At 43.9% G+C, this 20,503-nt stretch overlaps 1 protein-coding gene across 1 annotated transcript in view; it reads right to left on the bottom strand.

Moving 5' to 3' along the window:
* Nucleotides 1–7,771: 7,771 nt before the first annotated feature.
* Nucleotides 7,772–20,503, bottom strand: part of LOC309569900 (sialoadhesin-like) — a gene marked incomplete at both ends in the record, with an annotated part of 435,740 nt that continues 423,008 nt past the window's right edge. Inside the window, 2 exons of the mRNA XM_082275891.1 lie at nucleotides 7,772–7,894; nucleotides 13,808–13,872. Of these exons, the coding sequence (XP_082132017.1) occupies nucleotides 7,772–7,894; nucleotides 13,808–13,872 (188 nt within the window). The remainder of the gene's footprint in view (nucleotides 7,895–13,807; nucleotides 13,873–20,503) is intronic.

The following is a 20,503-nucleotide window of genomic DNA, read 5'->3' on the forward strand; positions in this document are numbered from 1 at the left end:
CTTCCTTTACAGTAGATAGTCTATATACAGTCTCCTTCACTTTCCTCCTGCACATTCCCGCATCTCCATGTGAAGGCAGCTGCAGTAGCTGCTCCTTTGTCCGCGCTGCTCACGGGGGTGGGGGGGGGTGTTACCGGGGGGGGGGGGGAGAAGAAGGTGAGTGCCCGAGCAGCCTCCTTGTGTGCCTAGATAGGAGGAGCGGTGGGGCAGCTGAATATAGAGGAGTTGATCGTTCCATATTCCTCCAGAAGACGCTGAATGCCTGATTCTCTTCCTCTCCCTTCTGCAAGCATTCAGCGGCTTCAGGAGGAATTTGGAAAGATCAATTCCTCTATATGCAGCTTCCCACCTGTGCTCTCCGTCCCCCTGGCTTTCCCTGCCCCCCGCTGTGCTCACCACCCCCACGCTCTCCAACCCCCCTGCAATGCTTGTCAGACCCCCCCTAATTCTCCCCAGTCCCCCCCCTCCCCATGACTTTCAGCTCCTCCAACCTTACCCGGATGACACATGCCAGAGGGGTGACCGGTCTCCAGTCCTCATGCAGTGTGGGCCCTTCCCTTCCCTCTCCACCCCCTGCACACAGCATTCCTCTGAAAACTTCCTGCGATCACCATGAAGTCTGGGACCTGTTTAACAGAAGAGGAGATCACAGAGTGGCACATGAGCTGACAGCTGAGCTCCAACATGTTCTGCACCAAGCTGGAGTAGCTGAAATTGCCAGCCATCGGTGGACGATGAAGTGCCGGCCACCGCCACAACTGGAGCCCTGATCTGCAGCGAGGAGTCCCGCAAGGTGCCGCATAGAAGAGCCACCATAGAGAAGCCTCTGCAGAGGAAGAGCAGCTAAACCATGGTCAACCTGCACACCTTAGCTGAGAGCATTCACAAGTTAATTCACTAATTACATTTATTCAACATAGCACACCAACAACTCTTCTCCCAGGGGTTAAATCTGACATGTGTGCAATGATTCCTTTTATTTTTCTTTATGTATGTAGACTAACCAAAATTTTTACAGTCTAGGTCATAGAAAAGTAGTTCTAAAGCTGGCCATACACCGGTCAGTTGAAGGTCAGGAATCAAACAGGTTCCTCCAACCACACTAAACTGCGTAGATAGATGGGCTACTGGAGAATGAAAGCCAGCGCCATCACCATCCAATTAGATCCAGGCACCGTCCAGCCGATAATTTTCCACCTACTCCTTTTCGTTTTTAATTGAAGGATGTTGGGTCAGTGGGGGGATCGACAGATCTACCTACAGAGTAAATATTGGCTGGTTCCTCAGGAATCAGATGAAATTCTCGCAGTGGGCTTGCTATGGGGGTGCAGACGGCACAGTGGCAGACTAGGGGGGAGGGGAACGCCACACCTTGTTTTACCGCACCAGGTGACGCCTCTGAGAAAGAGAAAGTTGTCTACTTACAAATGAGGATAACCAAAGCCGGGAGGGAAATTGTGACGGTTCACTGTGTACATAATTAGATTTTCTACCCTGCTCTAGAATGAAGAACATCCAACACTTCCCCATTTTGTTCAGATTCTCTGATATGATTGAACACTTGATAATATTTTTCAAAAAAAGAGGAAACAGAATTTTCATGTATCTGTTTATTCAGTTTTGTGTAAAGTAACGTGATAAGTAACGGCTACTAATACCGTATACTGTATATCAGTCCAGAGTCCAATATACTCATCAGTCCAGAGCACCTGCTGCCATTTTTCTGCACCCCAGTTCCTATGTTTTCATGCATAGGACATGGAAACAATTCTAAGCAACTTAATCATGCATGAAAACATAGGAACTGGGGTGCAGAAAAATGGCAGCTGTTTAAGAAGGGCTGGAGAGCAGTACAATAATGAGTGTCTGCGGGCAACTGTGAAGCATGGTGGAGATCCCTTGCAGGTTTGGGGCTGCATTTCTGAAAATGGATTTGGAGATCTGGTCAGGATAACTGGTATCCCCAATGCTGAGAAATACAGGCAGATTTTTTTTGGGGTACAATGTGATGCCTCGGCTTATATTCGGGTCGGCTTATACTCAAGTATATACGGTACTCGTACAACTGCACCATAGTTTCCGGCGTTTCTTCATCAGGTACCCTTGGATTTGTGGTAACTCTCTTGGATCAGAAATATACAGTATATTAGGTAGGAAATTATTTTACTTTCCCGCACAAAATAGGAAAGAGTATTATTAGGACAAAGCAGTAACACAGAAGAGTGAGAGCAGATATAAGACCAAGTGATCCATTTAGTCTGCCCCAATTTATTTATTTATTTTTACTTTTTTGTTTGAGTAAAAATCTATGTTTATCGAAATCATTTTTGAATCCTCTAACTCTTGACTGCTGTTACATGCACACAGCTCAAGTCCATGCCTTGGCAAACCAACCTGATTTCAGGCATCAAGGGGAGCACCCTACAAACCACATGTGCAGGCACCATTGGATGCCCACATTAAATTTAAGTGTTAATTTTATTCTAAATATTAGAAGTAAGTGGACATAAAATATATGTTGGATAATCTTAAAACACACGAGTTGCTGGATGTCTACCAACCAGGGCCGTTAAAGGGGGGTAACACCAGTCCTTCTGTAGGGGGCGCTGACAGCAAGGGGATCGGTGCAGTGGTAGCAATTGCAGAACGATCCTGTGTGGCTCTCTGCAGAAGCTGAAAGCTGGTTTCTCCTCCTCTCCATGCCACCGGCTTTGGGCTGCTGGAGGGAGAGGCACAGACCAGTGTAACAACCAATAGCGTGCTCATATGAGTGAGAGGGAGTGACTGCTGATAAGTTGCTCCACCTTTGCCACCTCCTTAGCCAATCAGCATACCTCTGTAACCTGCCCCTTACCCAGCCTGCCACTTTTGACCAGAAGATGCTGGTGGCCAGAGCAGGGCTGGATAGGGGTGGGATGGAAAGGATCCGACATACCTGAGTATGAAGAAGTTATGATCCCATTTAGATAAAAAAAGATCACATGGTGCCCACACAGGACTCTACACAAGTAGCTCTATAGAAACAGCTGATGATCGGCACTAACAACATGTCACACACATGTAATGCCGGCTGCAGAAGTCTAATCATCATCATCATCATCATCATCATCATCATCAGTGTGTTCTACCATCCTGTATGCATATTAGGCAATGAACACTGATCAGGGAATGACTTCCCCTTGTCTTCTCCCACTGCTTCTTATTTTCGTTTTTATTGACACTGCACACTGCTCAAAGGATGGGTGAACACACTGATGATGATGATGATTATTAGACTTCTGAAAGACGCAGCAACCGGCATTACATGTGAGTGTGTGACATGTTGTTAGTGATGATCTTCAGCTGCTTCTAAAGAGCAATTTGTAGGAAGGAATAGACGAGGATGCCAGCCTTGAAGTAATAGTTAGTGTTAGGATCTATACTGGAATGGACTGGGTAATGTGTTAGGATCTATACTGGTATGGACTGGGTAATGTGTTAGGGTCTATACTGGTATGGACTGGGTAATGTGCTAGGATCTATACTGGTATGGACTGGGTAATGTGTTAGGATCTATACTGGTATGGACTGGGTAATGTGTTCGGATCTATACTGGTATGGACTGGGTAATGTGTTAGGGTCTATACTGGTATAGACTGGGTAATGTGTTAGGATCTATACTGGTATGGACTGGGTAATGTGTTAGGGTCTATACTGGTATGGACTGGGTAATGTGCTAGGATCTATACTGATATGGACTGGGTAATGGGTTAAGATCTATACTGGTATGGACTGGGTAATGCGTTAGGATCTATACTGGTATGGACTGGGTAATGTGTTAGGATCTATACTGGTATGGACTGGGTAATGTGTTGGGATCTATACTGGTATGGACTGGGTAATGTGTTAGGATCTATACTGGTATGGACTGGGTAATGTGTTAGGATCTATACTGGTATGGACTGGGTAATGTGTTAGGATCTATACTGGTATGGACTGGGTAATGTGTTAGGATCTATACTGGTATGGGCTGGGTAATGTGTTAGGATCTATACTGGTATGGGCTGGGTAATGTGTTAGGATCTATACTGGTATGGACTGGGTAATGTGTTAGGATCTATACTGGTATGGACTGGGTAATGTGTTAGGATCTATACTGGTATGGGCTGAGTAATGTGTTAGGATCTATACTGGTATGGACTGGGTAATGTGTTAGGATCTTTACTGGTATGGGCTGGGTAATGTGTTAGGATCTATACTGGTATGGACTGGGTAATGTGTTAGGATCTATACTGGTATGGACTGGGTAATGTGTTGGGACCTATACTGGTATGGACTGGGTAATGTGTTGGGACCTATACTGGTATGGACTGGGTAATGTGTTAGGATCTATACTGGTATGGACTGGGTAATGTGTTAGGATCTATACTGGTATGGACTGGGTAATGTGTTAGGATCTATACTGGAATGGACTGGGTAATGTGTTAGGATCTATACTGGTATGGACTGGGTTATATGTTAGGATCTATACTGGTATGGATGGGTAATGTGTTAGCATCTATACTGGTATGGACTGGGTAATGTGTTAGGATCTATACTGGTATGGACTGGGTATGTGTTAGGGTCTATACTGGTATGGACTGGGTAATGTGTTAGGAACGAAAAGTTGCCACATCGTTTGATGGAAATTAACATTATCACCCTACAGAGGGCTGAATTCAAAGACACCCTGAAAATCAAAGTGAAAAAATGATGCAGCAGACTAGTCCATCCTGATGAAATGTCATCGCAACAACTCAAAATGGTCCTCAGTAGTGTGTATGGCCCCCACATGCTTGTATGTATGCCTGACAAAATCAGGGCATGCTCCTAATGAGTGGACAAATGGTGTCCTGGGGTATTTCCTCCCAGATCTGGACCAGGGCATCACAGAGCTCCTGAACAGACTGAGGGGCAACCTGGCAGCGCTGGATAAACAGAAACATAATGTCCCAGAGGTGTTCAATTGGATTTAGGTCAGGAGATTGTGGGGGCCATTCAATGGTATCAATTCCCTCATCCTCCAGGAACTGGCTGCATACTCTCACCACAGGAGGCTGGGCTTTGTCGTGTACCAGGAGGAACCCAGGACCCACTGCACCAGCGTATGGGTCCAAGGATTTCAATCCCGATACCTAATGGCAGTCAGGGTGCCATTGTCTAGCCTGTAGAGGTCTGCGTGTCCCTCCATGGATATGCCTCCCCAGACCATCACTGACCCACCACCCAACCGGTCATGCTGAACGATGTTAGAGGCAGCATAATGTTCTCCACGGCTTCTCCAGACCCTTTCACGTCTGTCACATGTGCTCAGGGTGAACCTGCTCTCATCTGTGAAAAGCACAGGGTGCCAGTGGTGGACCTCCCAATTCTGGTGTTCAATGGCAGATGCCAATCGAGCTCCACAGTGTCAAGCAGTGAGCACAGGGTCCACTAGAGGACGTCGGGCCCTTAGGCCACCCTCATGAAGTCTGTTTCTGATTGTTTGGTCAGAGACATTCACACCAGTGGCCATTTTGTAGGGCTCTGGCAGTCCTCATCCTGTTCCTCCTTGCAGGACCAGATACCGGTCCTGCTGATGGGTTAAGGACATTCTATGGCCCTGTCCAGCTCTCCTAGAGTAACTGCCTGTCTCCTGGAATCTCCTCCATACTCCTGAGACTGTGCTGGGAGACACAGCAAACCTTCTGGCAATGGCACGTATTGATGCGCCATCCTGGAGGAGTTGGACTGCCTGTGCAACCTCTATAGGGTCCAGGTATGGCCTCATACTACCAGTAGTGACACTGACCCCCTCTATAGGGTCCAGGTATCGCTTCATGCTACCAGTAGTGACACTGACCCCAGCCCAATACAAAAGGGGAAAAAAAAGTCAGTGGTCTTTACCTGCAAAACCATTCCTGTTTTAGAGGTTCTGTCATTGCTGCCCATCTAGTACACCTGTTGTTAATTTTATTAACACCAAAGCAACTGAAACTGATTAACAACCCCCTCTGCTACCTAACTGACCAGGTCAATATACCACAAGTTTTTTGACTTGATGCTCTGATTAAAAACTTTTTCTTAAATTTTTTTGAGCAGTGTATATATTAGGTACTCACAGACGTGGTACTATATAAAGCTTGTATTGAACAAATTTATGGATAGATAGCAGTGTCCCCAGCATTTGTGGTAGTTGGTGAACGCTGTGAAGCCTGGTGTAAGTGTCCGGACCATAGACTGTCAGCCGACAAGCTGACAATCAGCGTAGAATGCACAATGGGCGTGGACTGCACAGGCGCCGTCCAATAGGAAACCTCAGAATGGTCAGATGACGCATTTCAAAGCTTCAGCTTCTTCTTCAGACCTCTGGTTGAACCATTGCACAGAACAGGTAAGTATAACGTCTTTGTTGTTTTATTTTAAAAAAAAAAGAAAATGAAGGTTTATAATCACTTTATACTGTACATTCCAGAGGCATCAAAATAAAAAAAGTGCTCAAAGTTTTGTTTTCTTTACAAACCAGTCACAACATGGGTAGAAAAGCCTCTCCCCCCACCATAGTTCTGCAGAGAAGGATCCTAGTTACATTGAAAAACAAGCCCAAAAACCCAAATAAACTCATTTTAAATCAACTACACTATATTGCCTAAAGTATTGGGACGCCTGCCTTTCACGTACATGATTTTTATTGGCATTCCAGTCTTAGTCCGTAGGGTTCAATATTGAGTTGGCCCACCCTTTGCAGCTATAACAGCTTCAACTCTTCTGGGAAGGCTGTCCACAAGGTTTAGGAATGTGTCTATGGGAATGCTTGACCATTCTTCCAGAAAAGCATTATATATATATATATATATATATATATATATATATATATATATATATATATATATATAAGTATAATTTACTAAGGGCCGGTTGTTTTCACGCACCTCATTTAAAGTCCCAATCTTTTTTCCTAGAGGGATGGAGACGCAGAGCCTTACCCGGCTTGTGTCTCATTTAAAGTCCCAAAACTGCCTTTATTCTACAGAGTCCTGACCTCAACCCTATAGAACACCTTTGGGATGGATTAGAGTGGAGAGTGTGAGCCAGGCCTTCTTGTCCAACACCAGTGCCTGACCTCACAAATGCGCTTCTGGAAGAATGGTCGAACATTCCCATAGACACACTCCTAAACCTTGTGGACGGTCTTCCCAGAAGAGTTGAAGCTGTTATAGCTGCAAAGGGTGGGCCAGCTCAATATTGAAACCTACGGACTAAGACTGGGATGCCATTAAAGTTCATGTGCGTGTAAAGGCAGGCGTCCCAATACTTTTGGCAATATAGTGTGTGTACATTTCAGGGGCATCAAAACAAAAAGGTTTCAGACTTAGAGTTGGCTTTCATAGGCAAGTAACCATAGCTTGAGTAGAAAAGTTGCATCCCTTCCAGCTGCTGCAAAGGAAGCAGCGGTATCTCTACAGAGGTTTAACCCGCTCCCTGCAGAGTCTGAGCTATCACCCTGCTGCCCACTGATTGGAAAGCTTTAGCTCTGATACACAGAGGGGCATGTTGGACTCACACCACAAGCTTCTTGCGCCACATGCTGTCAGTGGGGATTATTGCATGGTCAATGGTTTGGTTGATACGGGAAGGTTGAAGATTCTAGACTGACTCCTGGACCAGTGTCCATACATGTACCAATGGTAAGTGAATGACTGTCATTGGATCCATGTGAAAGGAATATTTTAGTCCATCCCAAGCCATCACACTCTTCTTAGAATGAGCCTTCCTAGCGTCTCTCAGCATTGAAATTGTGGTAGATGTTGGCAGACTCGTCTGTCTTCTGGGTGGCTTGAGACCCCGTTGAAGCACCCGGAAGTCGAATTGCAGAATACACAACAGAGGGCTCATCCTGCACAGAATCCACAAAGGGCTTGTTAAAAAAACAGATTTAGAAGAATAAAAACATTTTCTTTTGATTTTTTACAAAAAAATAAAGAATAAAAATAACTTTATGATCTATAGCAGTGAGGGCGAAATGGGAAATTTAGTTCCAAAACATCTAGTGTGCCAAGGTTCGCCATCACTGATCTATAGATTTCTAGGTAGATATGCATAGTATTATAAACATCACTCTTTTTGAGAAGCTTAATATGGTACATAAAACAGAACAAAAAACAGTTACATGACAGTAGATGTAAAGCCAGTTACTAAAATCCATTATAAGATTTAAAGTGTAACTAAACCCACAGCAGTAAAATCAGTCTGTAAATGCAGTAAAGCATGCTTGTTATACTCACTGTGGAACCTAAGGGGTTAATCCACTGCATTGTGTAAAAAGGCTGTTTGATCCTGTCTCCTCCCATCCTCCCCTTCTTCCATAGTCCCCAATCCATCTCCGGATAGTACAGAGCATTGGGGGCACTCTGCACATGCTCAGTTTGGTGTGTATTGCTAGAGAGTTTTTTTTCTTGGAAGGGTGAATGTGATCAACACAGGGCCAATCAGCACTGTCCAGACAGAGTGGTAAGGGGTCCTGCTGCCTCAAGGGAAAATCAAGGGAGAAAGAAAACTCCCCCTACAAACTCTAACCAGACACTGATAGAAGTAACAAGACTGCTATATACTGCTGATGAGAAAAGGTATTTAGCTGTTTATATTTACTAAAACAACAGCATTTCCATGTTCTGTGTACTGTGGGAGACCAGATATAGTGACTGCAGGCTCCTGGGGAGACCAGATATAGTGACTGCAGGCTCCTGGGGAGATCAGATATAGTGACTGCAGGCTCCTGGGGAGACCAGATATAGTGACTGCAGGCTCCTGGGGAGACCAGATATAGTGACTGTAGGCTCCTGGGGAGATCAGATATAGTGAATGCAGGCTCCTGGGGAGACCAGATATAGTGACTGCAGACTCCTGGGGAGACCAGATATAGTGACTGCAGGTTCCGGGGGAGACCAGATATACAGTAGTGACTGCAGGCTCCTGGGTTTAGTAACACTTTAACATGTTAATGTCTTTGCAAAAGTTGTTTTAATATCTTTAAATCTGCATCTTTCAATCAAGTGGCATTAAAGATTTGGATTTAAAAATACAACAAACCTGTCATACTTACAGAGCCTTGAAAAAGTATTCATACCCCTTGAAGTTTTCCACATTTTGTCATGTTACAACCAAAAGCTTGAGTTTTTTTTTGATTTTGTGTTATAGACCGACACAAAGTGGCACATAATTGTGAAGTGGAAGAAAAATGATAAATGGTTTTTAAAATTTGTTTACAAATAAATATGTGAAAAGTGTGGCGTGCATTTGTATTCACCCCCCTTTACTCTGATACCCCTAACTTAAATCTAGTAGAACCTATTGTCTTTCAGAAGTCACCTAATTAGTAAATAGAGTCCACCTGTGTGCAATTTAATCTCAATAGAAATACAGCTGTTCTATGAAGCCCTCAGAGGTTTGTTAGAGAACCATAGTGAACAAACAGCATCAAAGTGATAAGATAAAGTGTAAAGCAGGGTTAGGTTATAAAAAAATATCCCGAGCTTTGAACATCTCACGGAGCGCTGTTCAATCCATCATGGGAAAATGGAAAGAGTATGGCACAACTGCAACCCTACCAAGACATGGCCGTCCACCTAAACTGACCGGCCGGGCCCCTACCAAGACATGGCCGTCCACCTAGACTGACCGGCCGGCCCCTACCAAGACATGGCCGTCCACCTAAACTGACCGGCCGGGCCCCTACCAAGACATGGCCGTCCACCTAAACTGACCGGCCGGGTCCCTACCAAGACATGGCCGTCGACCTAGACTGACCGGCCGGGCAAGGATAGCATTCATCAGAGAAGCAGCCAAGAGGCCCATGGGAACTCTGGAGGAGCTGCAGAGATCCACAGCTCAGGTGGGAGAATCTGTCCACAGGACAACTATTAGTCGTGCGCTCCACAAATCTGCCCTTTATGGAAGAGTGAGAAGAAGAAAGCTATTGTTGGAAGAAAGCCATAAGAAGTCCTGTTTGCTGTTTGCAAGAAGCCATGCGGGGGACTCGGCAAACATGTGGAAGAAGGTGCTCTGGTCAGATGAAACCAAAACTGAACTTTGAGCCTTTACAACCACTTTCAAGCAACCCCTGGTGATCCTGCCATGGAGGTCCTTGGTCAGGCACGTCCTTTTATGGTATGACAATGTTTTGCCTCTGCCTTCCATCTGTAGTTCTGTGTTGTCCACCTGTAGCCCAGGTGAAGACTACAATTGCTGCCACACATCGTTTAGGATTAGTCCACCATTGTCTGGGTCCGGAGAGTCTGGAACAACGATGAGCAACCCATACTGTAGTGGGAGAATGTAGACTGGAAGTGGCAGCTACAAGTCACCTGGATGGGGTTTAGATGGACTTTGGGTGCTGGGCTAAAGGGGTAAGGGAGTTCCTAATGGTTCCATCCCTAAAGTTTTGGTATACAAAGCACTGTTCTGTCTTATAAATAAACACTTACCTTTTTTTTGGTGGGACCTATAGAAGCCAGGTAGGACATAAAATAAAATAGAATAAAATAAAATGTATCAGTTGTTATTTATGTAAATGTAATCACAGAGCAACACATCACGCCAAAGTATATTTCATTTTATTGCCCAACTAAATAGATTGCTAGGAAGATTTTGAGGTACACTAAACTATTCCTTAGGAAGAAAAATCCAGCGTGCCTCCAAAGCTATTACCTCAATCCATTTCAGTAGGACTCAACTTTCTTGATATAGGGGGTCTCAAGTGTGGCCCCTGACATCACCAACGGGCCACACATCATATATAGTAAGGACAATGCATTAAAAAGCTGTCAGAGATGGCAGACATACAACTTGGGATCTCAGAGACTACAGGCATGTTACAAAAGATGAACAGAGACAATGGGCAAGCTACAAAAGATGGTCAGAGACTATAGGCATGCTACAAGAGATGGTTAGAGACTATAAGCATGCTACAAGAGATGGCTAGAGACTATAAGCATGCTACAAGAGATGGTTGGAGACTATAGGCATGCTATAAGAGATGGTCAGAGACTATGGGCATGCTACAAAAGATGGTCAGAGACTATAGGCATGCTACAAGAGATGGTCAGAGACTATGGGCATGCTACAAAAGATGGTCAGAGACTATAGGCATGCTACAAGAGATGGTTGGAGATGATAGGCATGCTACAAGAGATGGTTGGAGACTATAGGCATGCTATAAGAGATGGTCAGAAGCTATGGACATACTACAAGAGATGGCCAGAGACTATGGGCATGCTATAAGAGATGGTCAGAGACTGCAAATATGCTGTAGGAGGTGTTGGAGACTGGGACAAGCTGACAGAGATGACAGACATACAAATGGAGATGGTCAGGGGCTAGAAAAATGTTACAAAATGTGATCAGAAACCATGGGAATGCTACAAGAGATTGTCAGAGACTAGGGTCAATCTACACAAGATGGTCACAGGCTATGTGCATGCTACAGGACATGGTCAGAGACTGTATATATGCTGTAGGAGTTATTGGAGCCTGGGACATGCTTTGGGACGCATGAATAGGAGTCACATTACATGAGACTTTGCTAAGACAGGGCAATGAAAATGAAAAAATGAAAAAACACAGACTAGAGTTGGGCAAACGGTTCCTGAGCATGAGTTTGGGTCAAACATTGACTGTTCACCCTGTTTGGGGAGCACCCAAATTTGCAGGGTGTTCAGTGGGTATTCACCCTGCCGAATGCCTTGCAATGCGCAGGCACCCAATCCCCCCAAAATCCATACCAGACCCTTATCCGAGCATGCAGCCTGAGCCTGGTAGGGCAGGAAAGGGGGTCGGGGAGCGAGCATGCATCCCCCCTCCTGAACCATACCAGGCCACATGCTCTTAACATGGGGGGGGGGGAGTGCTTTGCCCCCCTACCCCAAAGCACCTTGTCCCTACGTTGATGGGGACGAGGGTCTCTTCCCCACAAAACTGAGCTGTGGTTGTGGGGGTCTGGGGGCAGGGGGCCCCAGATCCCACCCCCTGCCCCCCTATGTGAATGAGTATAGGGTGCATTGTAACCCCTCACATTCACCAAAAAAGTGTCAAAAATAATAAAAACAGAGACAGTTTTTGACAATTCCTTTGTTTAAAAACAAAAAACCTCCTCCGCCGTTTGACAGCTCTTATATAGGCAAGGTAGGGGCCATCTGGCAACATCACCTGTGGCACCACCCCTTGTGATGTCACCGACCCAGCTTGCATCGGTCCGTGCGTCACAAGGGGGTCAGTACCACGAGACGACGTTGCCGGCCAGCCCCGCCCTTACCTACAGTATATAAGAACTGTCAAATGGCGAAGAGGCATTCAGCAGTTGGCCGTCAATGAGTGCTGAGCATTTTTCTTTTTCGGGTGCGGCGGGCAGCGTGATTGACAATGGTTTTACATCGGGGGCACTTTTTTTTATTTTTGGGGCTGAGATCTGGGGCCCCCTTTCTAAAGGAAGTTTCCTTGTTCTGATAACCCCCCTGCCCGCATACCCCCACTATCACAGCCCAGGGTTGCGGGGAAGAGACCCCTGTCCCCATCAACATGGGGACAAGGTGCTTTGGGGTAAGGGGGCAGAGCTGAAGCACCCCCCCCCCCATGTTGAGGGCATGTGACCTGGTAAAGTTTAGGAGGAGAGGGCGCTCACCCCGCCCCCCCCAGGCTGACATGTATTTTGGGGGGGGGGGCCACACTGTTTTTTTTTTCATTTTGGCACGTGGTTCCCCCTAAATACTATTAATTTTTTTTTCTATAACCAGACCGGCAATTGCAACGGCGAGTCAATTTAAATGTGATTTGACACTTTTTTTGTATCAATATCATTTTTGCTGCAGCATGTTCTATGCATGCTACAGATACGCCACTTTAAAGGCAGACTAAGGGAACTCCCCATGCACTAAATTAAAAGGACTTTTTCATTTTTTTTGCTGCACTTTAGGGATCATTATATGTACTGCTCCTGAATAAATTATCGTTTTTAAAAACATTTTTTGCATTGATACATGTCCCCCAGGGCAGAACCCAGGTCCCCATACCCCTTTTTTGGCCAATTACTTGCATATAAGACTTCAAAATGGGCACTTTTGATTTTTCCTGTTCGGCTCCCATAGACTTCAACGGGGTTTGCCATTTGGGTCGGAACTTTTACCCTGTTCAGGACTTCTACTGTGAACCAAACAGGGGGGTGTACGGCCCATCTTTAACACATACTACTGCTGGTAGGGGCCCTGAGGGCTGCACAGAAAGTCCCAAAGGGCCTTATGTGGCCCCTGGGTTCCAAGTTGGGCACGACATTGAAGTTTATGAACAAACTATAGTATAAAACACAAGCAGATGCTGACCTTTTAGCTTACTGATATCAATGTAAGTGTAGCAGGTGTCATCTTCCTCTTGTTTTGAAGACACTAAGGGGGACAGAATGATAAAGTAATCTTCCTATGTATTTTCCAAATTCCCATATTGTATTCAAATACATTAAAAAACAAACACTATGGGGTCTATTTATAAAACAATGTCACAAGCATTCGTCCAAACTGCATGAATTACAAATTAATACTATGACTTCCTATGATCATCAGCTTCATCTAGTGGCCAAAATTTGATATATTTTTCCGAAATGTATTTAACATTTTGGCCACTAGATGGTGCTGACAATCATAGGAAGTCATAATATTAGAGAAAATATGGAGAAAACATGCGCAGTCTGGACAAATAGTTGAGACATTCACCCAATGAATGTTTTATAAATAGAACCTCATATAAGCATGGTCATTCAACCTACTATTGCCATAGAGATGCTCATTGTTATCGGTTTCGTCTGGACACTTTGATGATCTTTCATCATCCCTAGATAAAGAAAGATGTCAGTCACCACATTACATTATAAAATACAATAATAAATAGATGTACTTAATGGTTTATGCAAGAAAGTAAATATAATAATAAGTCTACTCCAGTTGATTGAATGGCAAGAGACCATTCTGCTTTCATTTTCCACATTGATACTTATAATTGGCCAGCGACCTTCCATTGATTCCGATCCCTCTGCTGTGCGGGGATTATAGTACCTTCATACAAGACCATTTATCTCAAAATCTACAAATATTATACTATCTCTACAAAAATTCTTGAAAGAATTATTTTTATCAGTTATATCTATAACGAATTAACTAAATGATTTTAAGGCTACATTCACACCTGAACGTAGCGTTTTCGCATGTTTTTACCACGATTTTACCGCGATTTACAGGCGTTTTTACAGGCGTTTTTTGTGTAGGCGTTTTTAGATTGAATAGAAACCAATGGAAAACGCCTGTAATCTGCCCAAAAAGAAGCTCATGTACTTTTTTGAGCGTTGGGCGTTTTGCTTACAGCGTCAAAACGCTCAGATGTGAACAGGGGCCATTGAAATGAATAGGATTTTTCTTGTTGGGCGTTTTGAGAGCTGATCCTAGAGCAGAAAAACTCCCCAAAAACGCCCCAAAACGCCTACATGTGAACGGAGCCTTAAGAATACTAGCTTCACAATGAACAGCTAATCAAGGCCAGGTTCACACTGCTCCAACATGGAAGTCGGATGACTTCTGATCTGACTTCGCCCTATGACTTCATGTCCGACTTCCATGTGACTTCAATGAATGGGATCCTGACCATACCAGGCCCTTTGAGTATAGTATTAATCTTGAGGGGGGAACCCTACGCCAAAATTGAAACAAAAAACCTGCGTGGGGTTTGCCCCCCACCCCAAGACCAAACCAGACCTTTTAGTCTGGTATGAATTTTGAGGGAAAACCCCACACCAAAAAAATAAAATGGTGTGGGGTCCCCCCCAAAATCAATACAAGTCCCTTATCCGAGCATGCAGCCTGGCAGGTCAGGAAAGGGGGGGACCAACTAGCGACCCCCCTACCTGGACCATACCAGGCCACATACCCTCAACATGGGGTGTGGGTGCTTTGAGGCAGGGGGGCTCTGCGTCCCCCACACAAAAGCACCTCGTCCCCATGTTGATGGGGACAAGGGCCTCTTCCCAACAACCCTGGGTGGTGGTTGTGGGGGTCGCAAACTGAAAGAAGGGGGCCCCTAGATCCCAGCCCCTATCTATGTGAATGAGTATGGGGTACATTGTACCCCTACCCACCCCCCCACTTAAAAAAAAGCAGTGTAGTGTAAATAAAAACAAAAGACAGTTTTTGACAAGTCCTTTAATAAAACTGGAGAATGTCCCCTGTCGTAGCTCCAATGTGTCTTCTTTCTCCAGTCTTCTCTCTCTCTGGTGATGAGTTCTTCCTCCAGTCTTCTCCTTTTCCCTTTAGTCTTCTCCAACGCTGCTGTCTTCTCCACCACCGACCCAGTCCTGTTCCGACGCTGGCTTCTGCAGTTGAAGTCACAAGGGGGGCCTCATGCTGATTACACCATATGGCCATGCCCCATGGCTATATAAGAACTCACAGACATTGCAGATGACACAATGGCAGAAGCCAGAGGAGGAAGGGGACCAGGTCGGCGGTGGAGAAGACAGCAGAGGCGGAGAAAACCAGAGGAAAAACACATCAGAGGAGGGAGAAGGAGAAGACCAGAAGAAGAACTGATCACTAAGGGAGAAGACCAGAGAAAGTAGTCACGTAGGAGCTATGACAGGGGACATTCTTCACTTTTAATAAAGGACTTGTGAGCACTGGATACAGGACTACATAGTACACAGAGCACTGGGTACAGAACTGCATAATATACAGTTCGCTGACCACAGGATTACATAGTACACAGAGCACTGGGTACAGGACTGCATAATATACAGAGAGTTGGGTACAGGGCTACATAATACACAGAGTGCTGGGCTCAGGACTGCATAATACACAGAGCGCTGGCCAGAGGACTACATAGTACACAGAGCAATGGGTACAAGACTACATAATTCACAGAGCGCTAAGTACAGGACTACATAATACACAGAGCGCTGGGTACAGGACTACATAATACACAGAGCGCTGGGTACAGGACTACATAATACACAGAGTGCTGGGTACAGGGCTACATAATACACAGAGCTCTGGGTACAGGACTACATAATACACAGAGCACTGGGTTAAGGACTACATAATACACAAAGCGCTGGGCACAGGACTACATAATACATAGAGCGCTGGGTACAGAACTAAATAAAACACAGAGTTCTATGCACAGGACTACATAATACACAGAGCACTAGACACAGGACTGCATAATAAACAGAGTGCTGGGTACAGGACTACATAATATACAGAGCGCTGGGAACAGGACTACAAAGTACACAGAGCAATGGGTACAAGACTACATAATTCACAGAGCGCTGGGTACAGGACTACATAATACACAGAGCGCTGGGTACAGGACTCTATAATACACAGAGCAATGAGTACAGGACTACATAATACACAGAGCGCTGGGTACAGGACTACATAATACACAGAGTGCTGGGTACAGGACTACATAATGCACAGAGCGCTGGCCATAGGACTACATAATACACAGAGCACTAGTTACAGGACTGGATAATACACAGAGCGCTGGCCATAGGACTACATAGTACACAGAGCACTAGGTACCGGACTACATAATACACAGAGCACTGGGCACAGGACTACATAATACACAGAGCACTGGGCACAGGGCTGCATAATACACAGAGTGCTGGGTACAGGACTACATAATACACAGAGTGCTGGGTATAGAACTACATAAAACACAGAGTTCTGGGTACAGGACTGCATAATACACAGAACACTGGACGCAGGACTACAAAATAAACAGAGTGATGGGTACAGGACTATTTAATACACAGAGAGCTGGGCACGGGACTACATAATACACAGAGAGCTGGGCACGGGACTACATAATACACAGATAGCTAGGCACAGGACTGCATAATACACAGAGCACTGGGTACAGGACTACCTAATACACAGAGCGCTGGGTACAGGACTACCTAATACACAGAGCGCTGGGTATGGTATATTCGCCCTTGCCTGCACCCCATGTTCTGGGGCACAAGGGTACAGTATGCTTTCACCTCTACTTTAAACGGTGCTTAAAGCAATCAAACAGGTCGCAGAGTGACTACTCACCGAGGGCAATCTTTATCAAAGGTGGATTCTAGAACAATACACATTTCATCGTTAGGTAAAATAAACAAAAAAATATATCTTTTTATAGTTAGTTATAAACATTTAAATTTGTTTTAATTTAAATAAGTTATTCATTTTCACAAAGCTAATGAGTAGTATTTCGAAAACCAAAATACCCGAATGAGACCATGACTACAACAAACCAACAGTGTCCGGAGGGAGAAATTACCCCGTCACTGCAAAGTTGACATGAACTCCACTCCAAAGGCAGAACGATACTTAATGAGTTGGAAGGGTTTATGTATAAAACATTCATTGTGCGAGCGTAAGAAACAATCTGCACATTTAGAATGAAAATTGCCATATTTTCTCTGCTATATACAGTAGTTCCTGTTTCATCAGTTCCACCTAGTGGCCATCATGTGTTTCTTTTTTTATATAAATGCCTCAAAGGCCTGGCTCGCAGTCTCCACTCTAATTTATCCCAATGATGTTCTATTGGGTTGAGGTCAGGACTCTGTGCAGGCCAGTCAAGTTCCTCCACTCCAAACTCGCTCATCTATGTCTTTATGGACCTTGCTTTGTGCACTGGTCCAAATCATTTGGTGGAGGGGGGATTATGGTGTTCGATTGTTTTTCAGAGGTTGGGCTTGGCCCCTTAGTTCCAGTGAAGGGAACTCTTGAAGCGTCAGCATACCAAGACATTTTAGACAATTTCATGCTACCAACTTTGTGGGAAGAGTTTGGAGACACACCCTTCCTGTTCCAACATGACTGCGCACCGGAGCACAAAACAAGGTCCATAAAGACATGGATGAGCGAGTTTGGGGTGGAGGAACTTCTGTCTGTGCTTTTGTGCTGTGTAGGGGGTCCAGCTGTACTGAGGGGTTTGTACTGGGGGTATGCATTCCTGTACACTCAGTATAGAGCATTAAATGCTTGGGATGCCCAATCCGATCCCTACTGTAGCTGTGTTTTTCAAAAATGTGCTGTGACTCTTCCCTTCACCAATAACATCACCCAAGCTCCGCCCAGAGCATTACATCTGTTGACTTCTTTAGAGCAATGGAGCCTAAGTGTTATCCTCTTTCTTATACTCTTTTTGTTACTGTCTCTGTGGTAATTACCTATTCACTGCCCCTTTTTGATATATACTCAGACCCTTATCTTATCTAATCTTTAAATTATACTACAATCTGATACCAACTATTCAACACCTGAAGGATATTTCAATCTATTGTAATTGAACCTCAGTCTTCTTTCTCTAGATGTAAATGATTATTTATTGGTGGCAAAGAATAATTTAGTAAAGTTTTAATTAATAGTTACTCATGAAGCAATTTGGTTGCAATCCATGTTTAGATCTCCTGGAGCCAATGTTTTTGATTCATAGATCCACTTGGATCCTTCCTTACTAATTTTCTTTTTACATGACATCCTCTCTAGTGTTTCTGTATAGTTTTCATTTCCAAAAATTGTAATCCTTCCAGATTTTTATTATGGCTCAGAAAGAAGTGTTTGGAAACATTCCATGTTTAAACATATGTTTAACCAATATTTTACTATTAAAATATATAGGGGCAACATAATAATAATAATAGGACGTGGACCGCATAGCGTGACGTACACTGGAGCGCAAGCCGGAATTACCTCCGCTCGCCACTCTGCATGGTTGTACAGCATTGTCACGGGGATTATAGACCTATTTGCCCTACATTTATTGAATACCTTGATTGGGAAACCCTTCATATGGGTAATAAAGCCTTTTAAAACTTTATTACGCTATTTGGAGCCTTTATATCTTTTTATGTCCATCTACTGTATGCTGATACATGGAATGGTGAGGAGGGAACTATAACCTGCATATCCAGGAGGCACCACAAAGGGACCTACCGTGGCCCTGAGGGCCTGCAAGCGTGATTGGTCTCAATATCATATGATATATGAAACCCATTACATCTGGTAAGTCACCCATCTTTTAACATACCACAAGATAAAGGAAACCAGCACCTGCATTATAAAAAAAAGTCACAAAATTGAGGAAAGTATCACTGAGCACCTTCACTTATTTTTGGAAGAATTTTTTGCACTGAAGAAACTTTTATTGGAACTTTCACTTTCACTTATTGATTTTATTATCACGTGATGAACTTTTAATACCTTTTATTGTTACATGCAATTTATGTCATTATATTAATTATTCAAACATAATTGATTGATTATCTAAACATTATTTATTGGGATCACCTTATTTAAATTACTCTGTTTGCACAGTATTTTGCACAATCTATTTGCTAAATTACCGTTTAATTATAAACACTAGCACACGCTGTAGATAGCCCTAAAAATTAGGACTATTTTTTACAAAAACCTCTTTTACTACTGCTGCTGCTTCTTTTTAACTTTTATAATTTCTACTTATTTAAACGCCAGGCGCGGGGAGTACACTTCTTTTAAGTGTTACTTTATATTTATAATTAATAGTTACTCATGAAGCAATTTGGCTGCAATCCATGTTTAGATCTCCTGAAGCCAATGTTTTTGATTCATAGATCCACTTGGATCCTTCCTTACTCATTATCTTTTTACATGACATCCTCTCTAGTGTTTCTGTATAGTTTTCATTTCCCAAAATTGTAATCCTTCCGGATTTTTATTACGGCTCAGAACAAAGTTTTTGGAAACATTCCATGTTTAAACATATGTTTAACCAATATTTTACTATTAAAATATATAGGGTCTATATAATAATCCGTGATGTCCACAAGGCCTATGCCTCCTGAATTTCTATGCTTGATTAGGTGCACATGGGAGCATCTTGCCCTTTTGCATTGCCAAACTAACCTTCTGATCAATGTCGAGAGGGAATGTAATAGTCCAGGTTTGAGCGGAATCGGTAAAGTGCGAAACATGTACAGAATTTTGGGTATCCTGCCCACCCACGTGAGCTCGAAATTGGATAGCCAGTGGAGCTCTTTGCCAATGTCTTCTATAAGAGGTTTGTAATTGGTTTCTGCTAAGGCAGAAGTAGATCATGTAATAAGTATACTTAGGTATGGTATGCTATGGTTATATAATATATATAATAATCCGTGATGTCCACAATGTCTATGCCTCCTGAATTTATATGCTTGATTAGGTGCGCATGGGAGCATCTTGCCCTTTTGCATTGCCAAACTAAACTTCTGAGCAATGTCGAGAGGGAATGTAAAAGTCTAGGTTTGAGCGGAATCGGTAAAGTGCGAAACATGTACAGAATTTTGGGTATCCTGCCCGCCCACGTAAGCTCGAAATTGGATAGCCGATGGAGCTCTTTGCCAATGTCTTCTATAAGAGGTTTGTAATTGGTTTCTGCTAAGGCAGAAGTAGATCAT

This window comes from Pelophylax lessonae (assembly GCF_965119305.1).
Source record: "Pelophylax lessonae genome assembly, chromosome: 13".
Taxonomy (NCBI): Eukaryota; Metazoa; Chordata; class Amphibia; order Anura; family Ranidae; genus Pelophylax; species Pelophylax lessonae.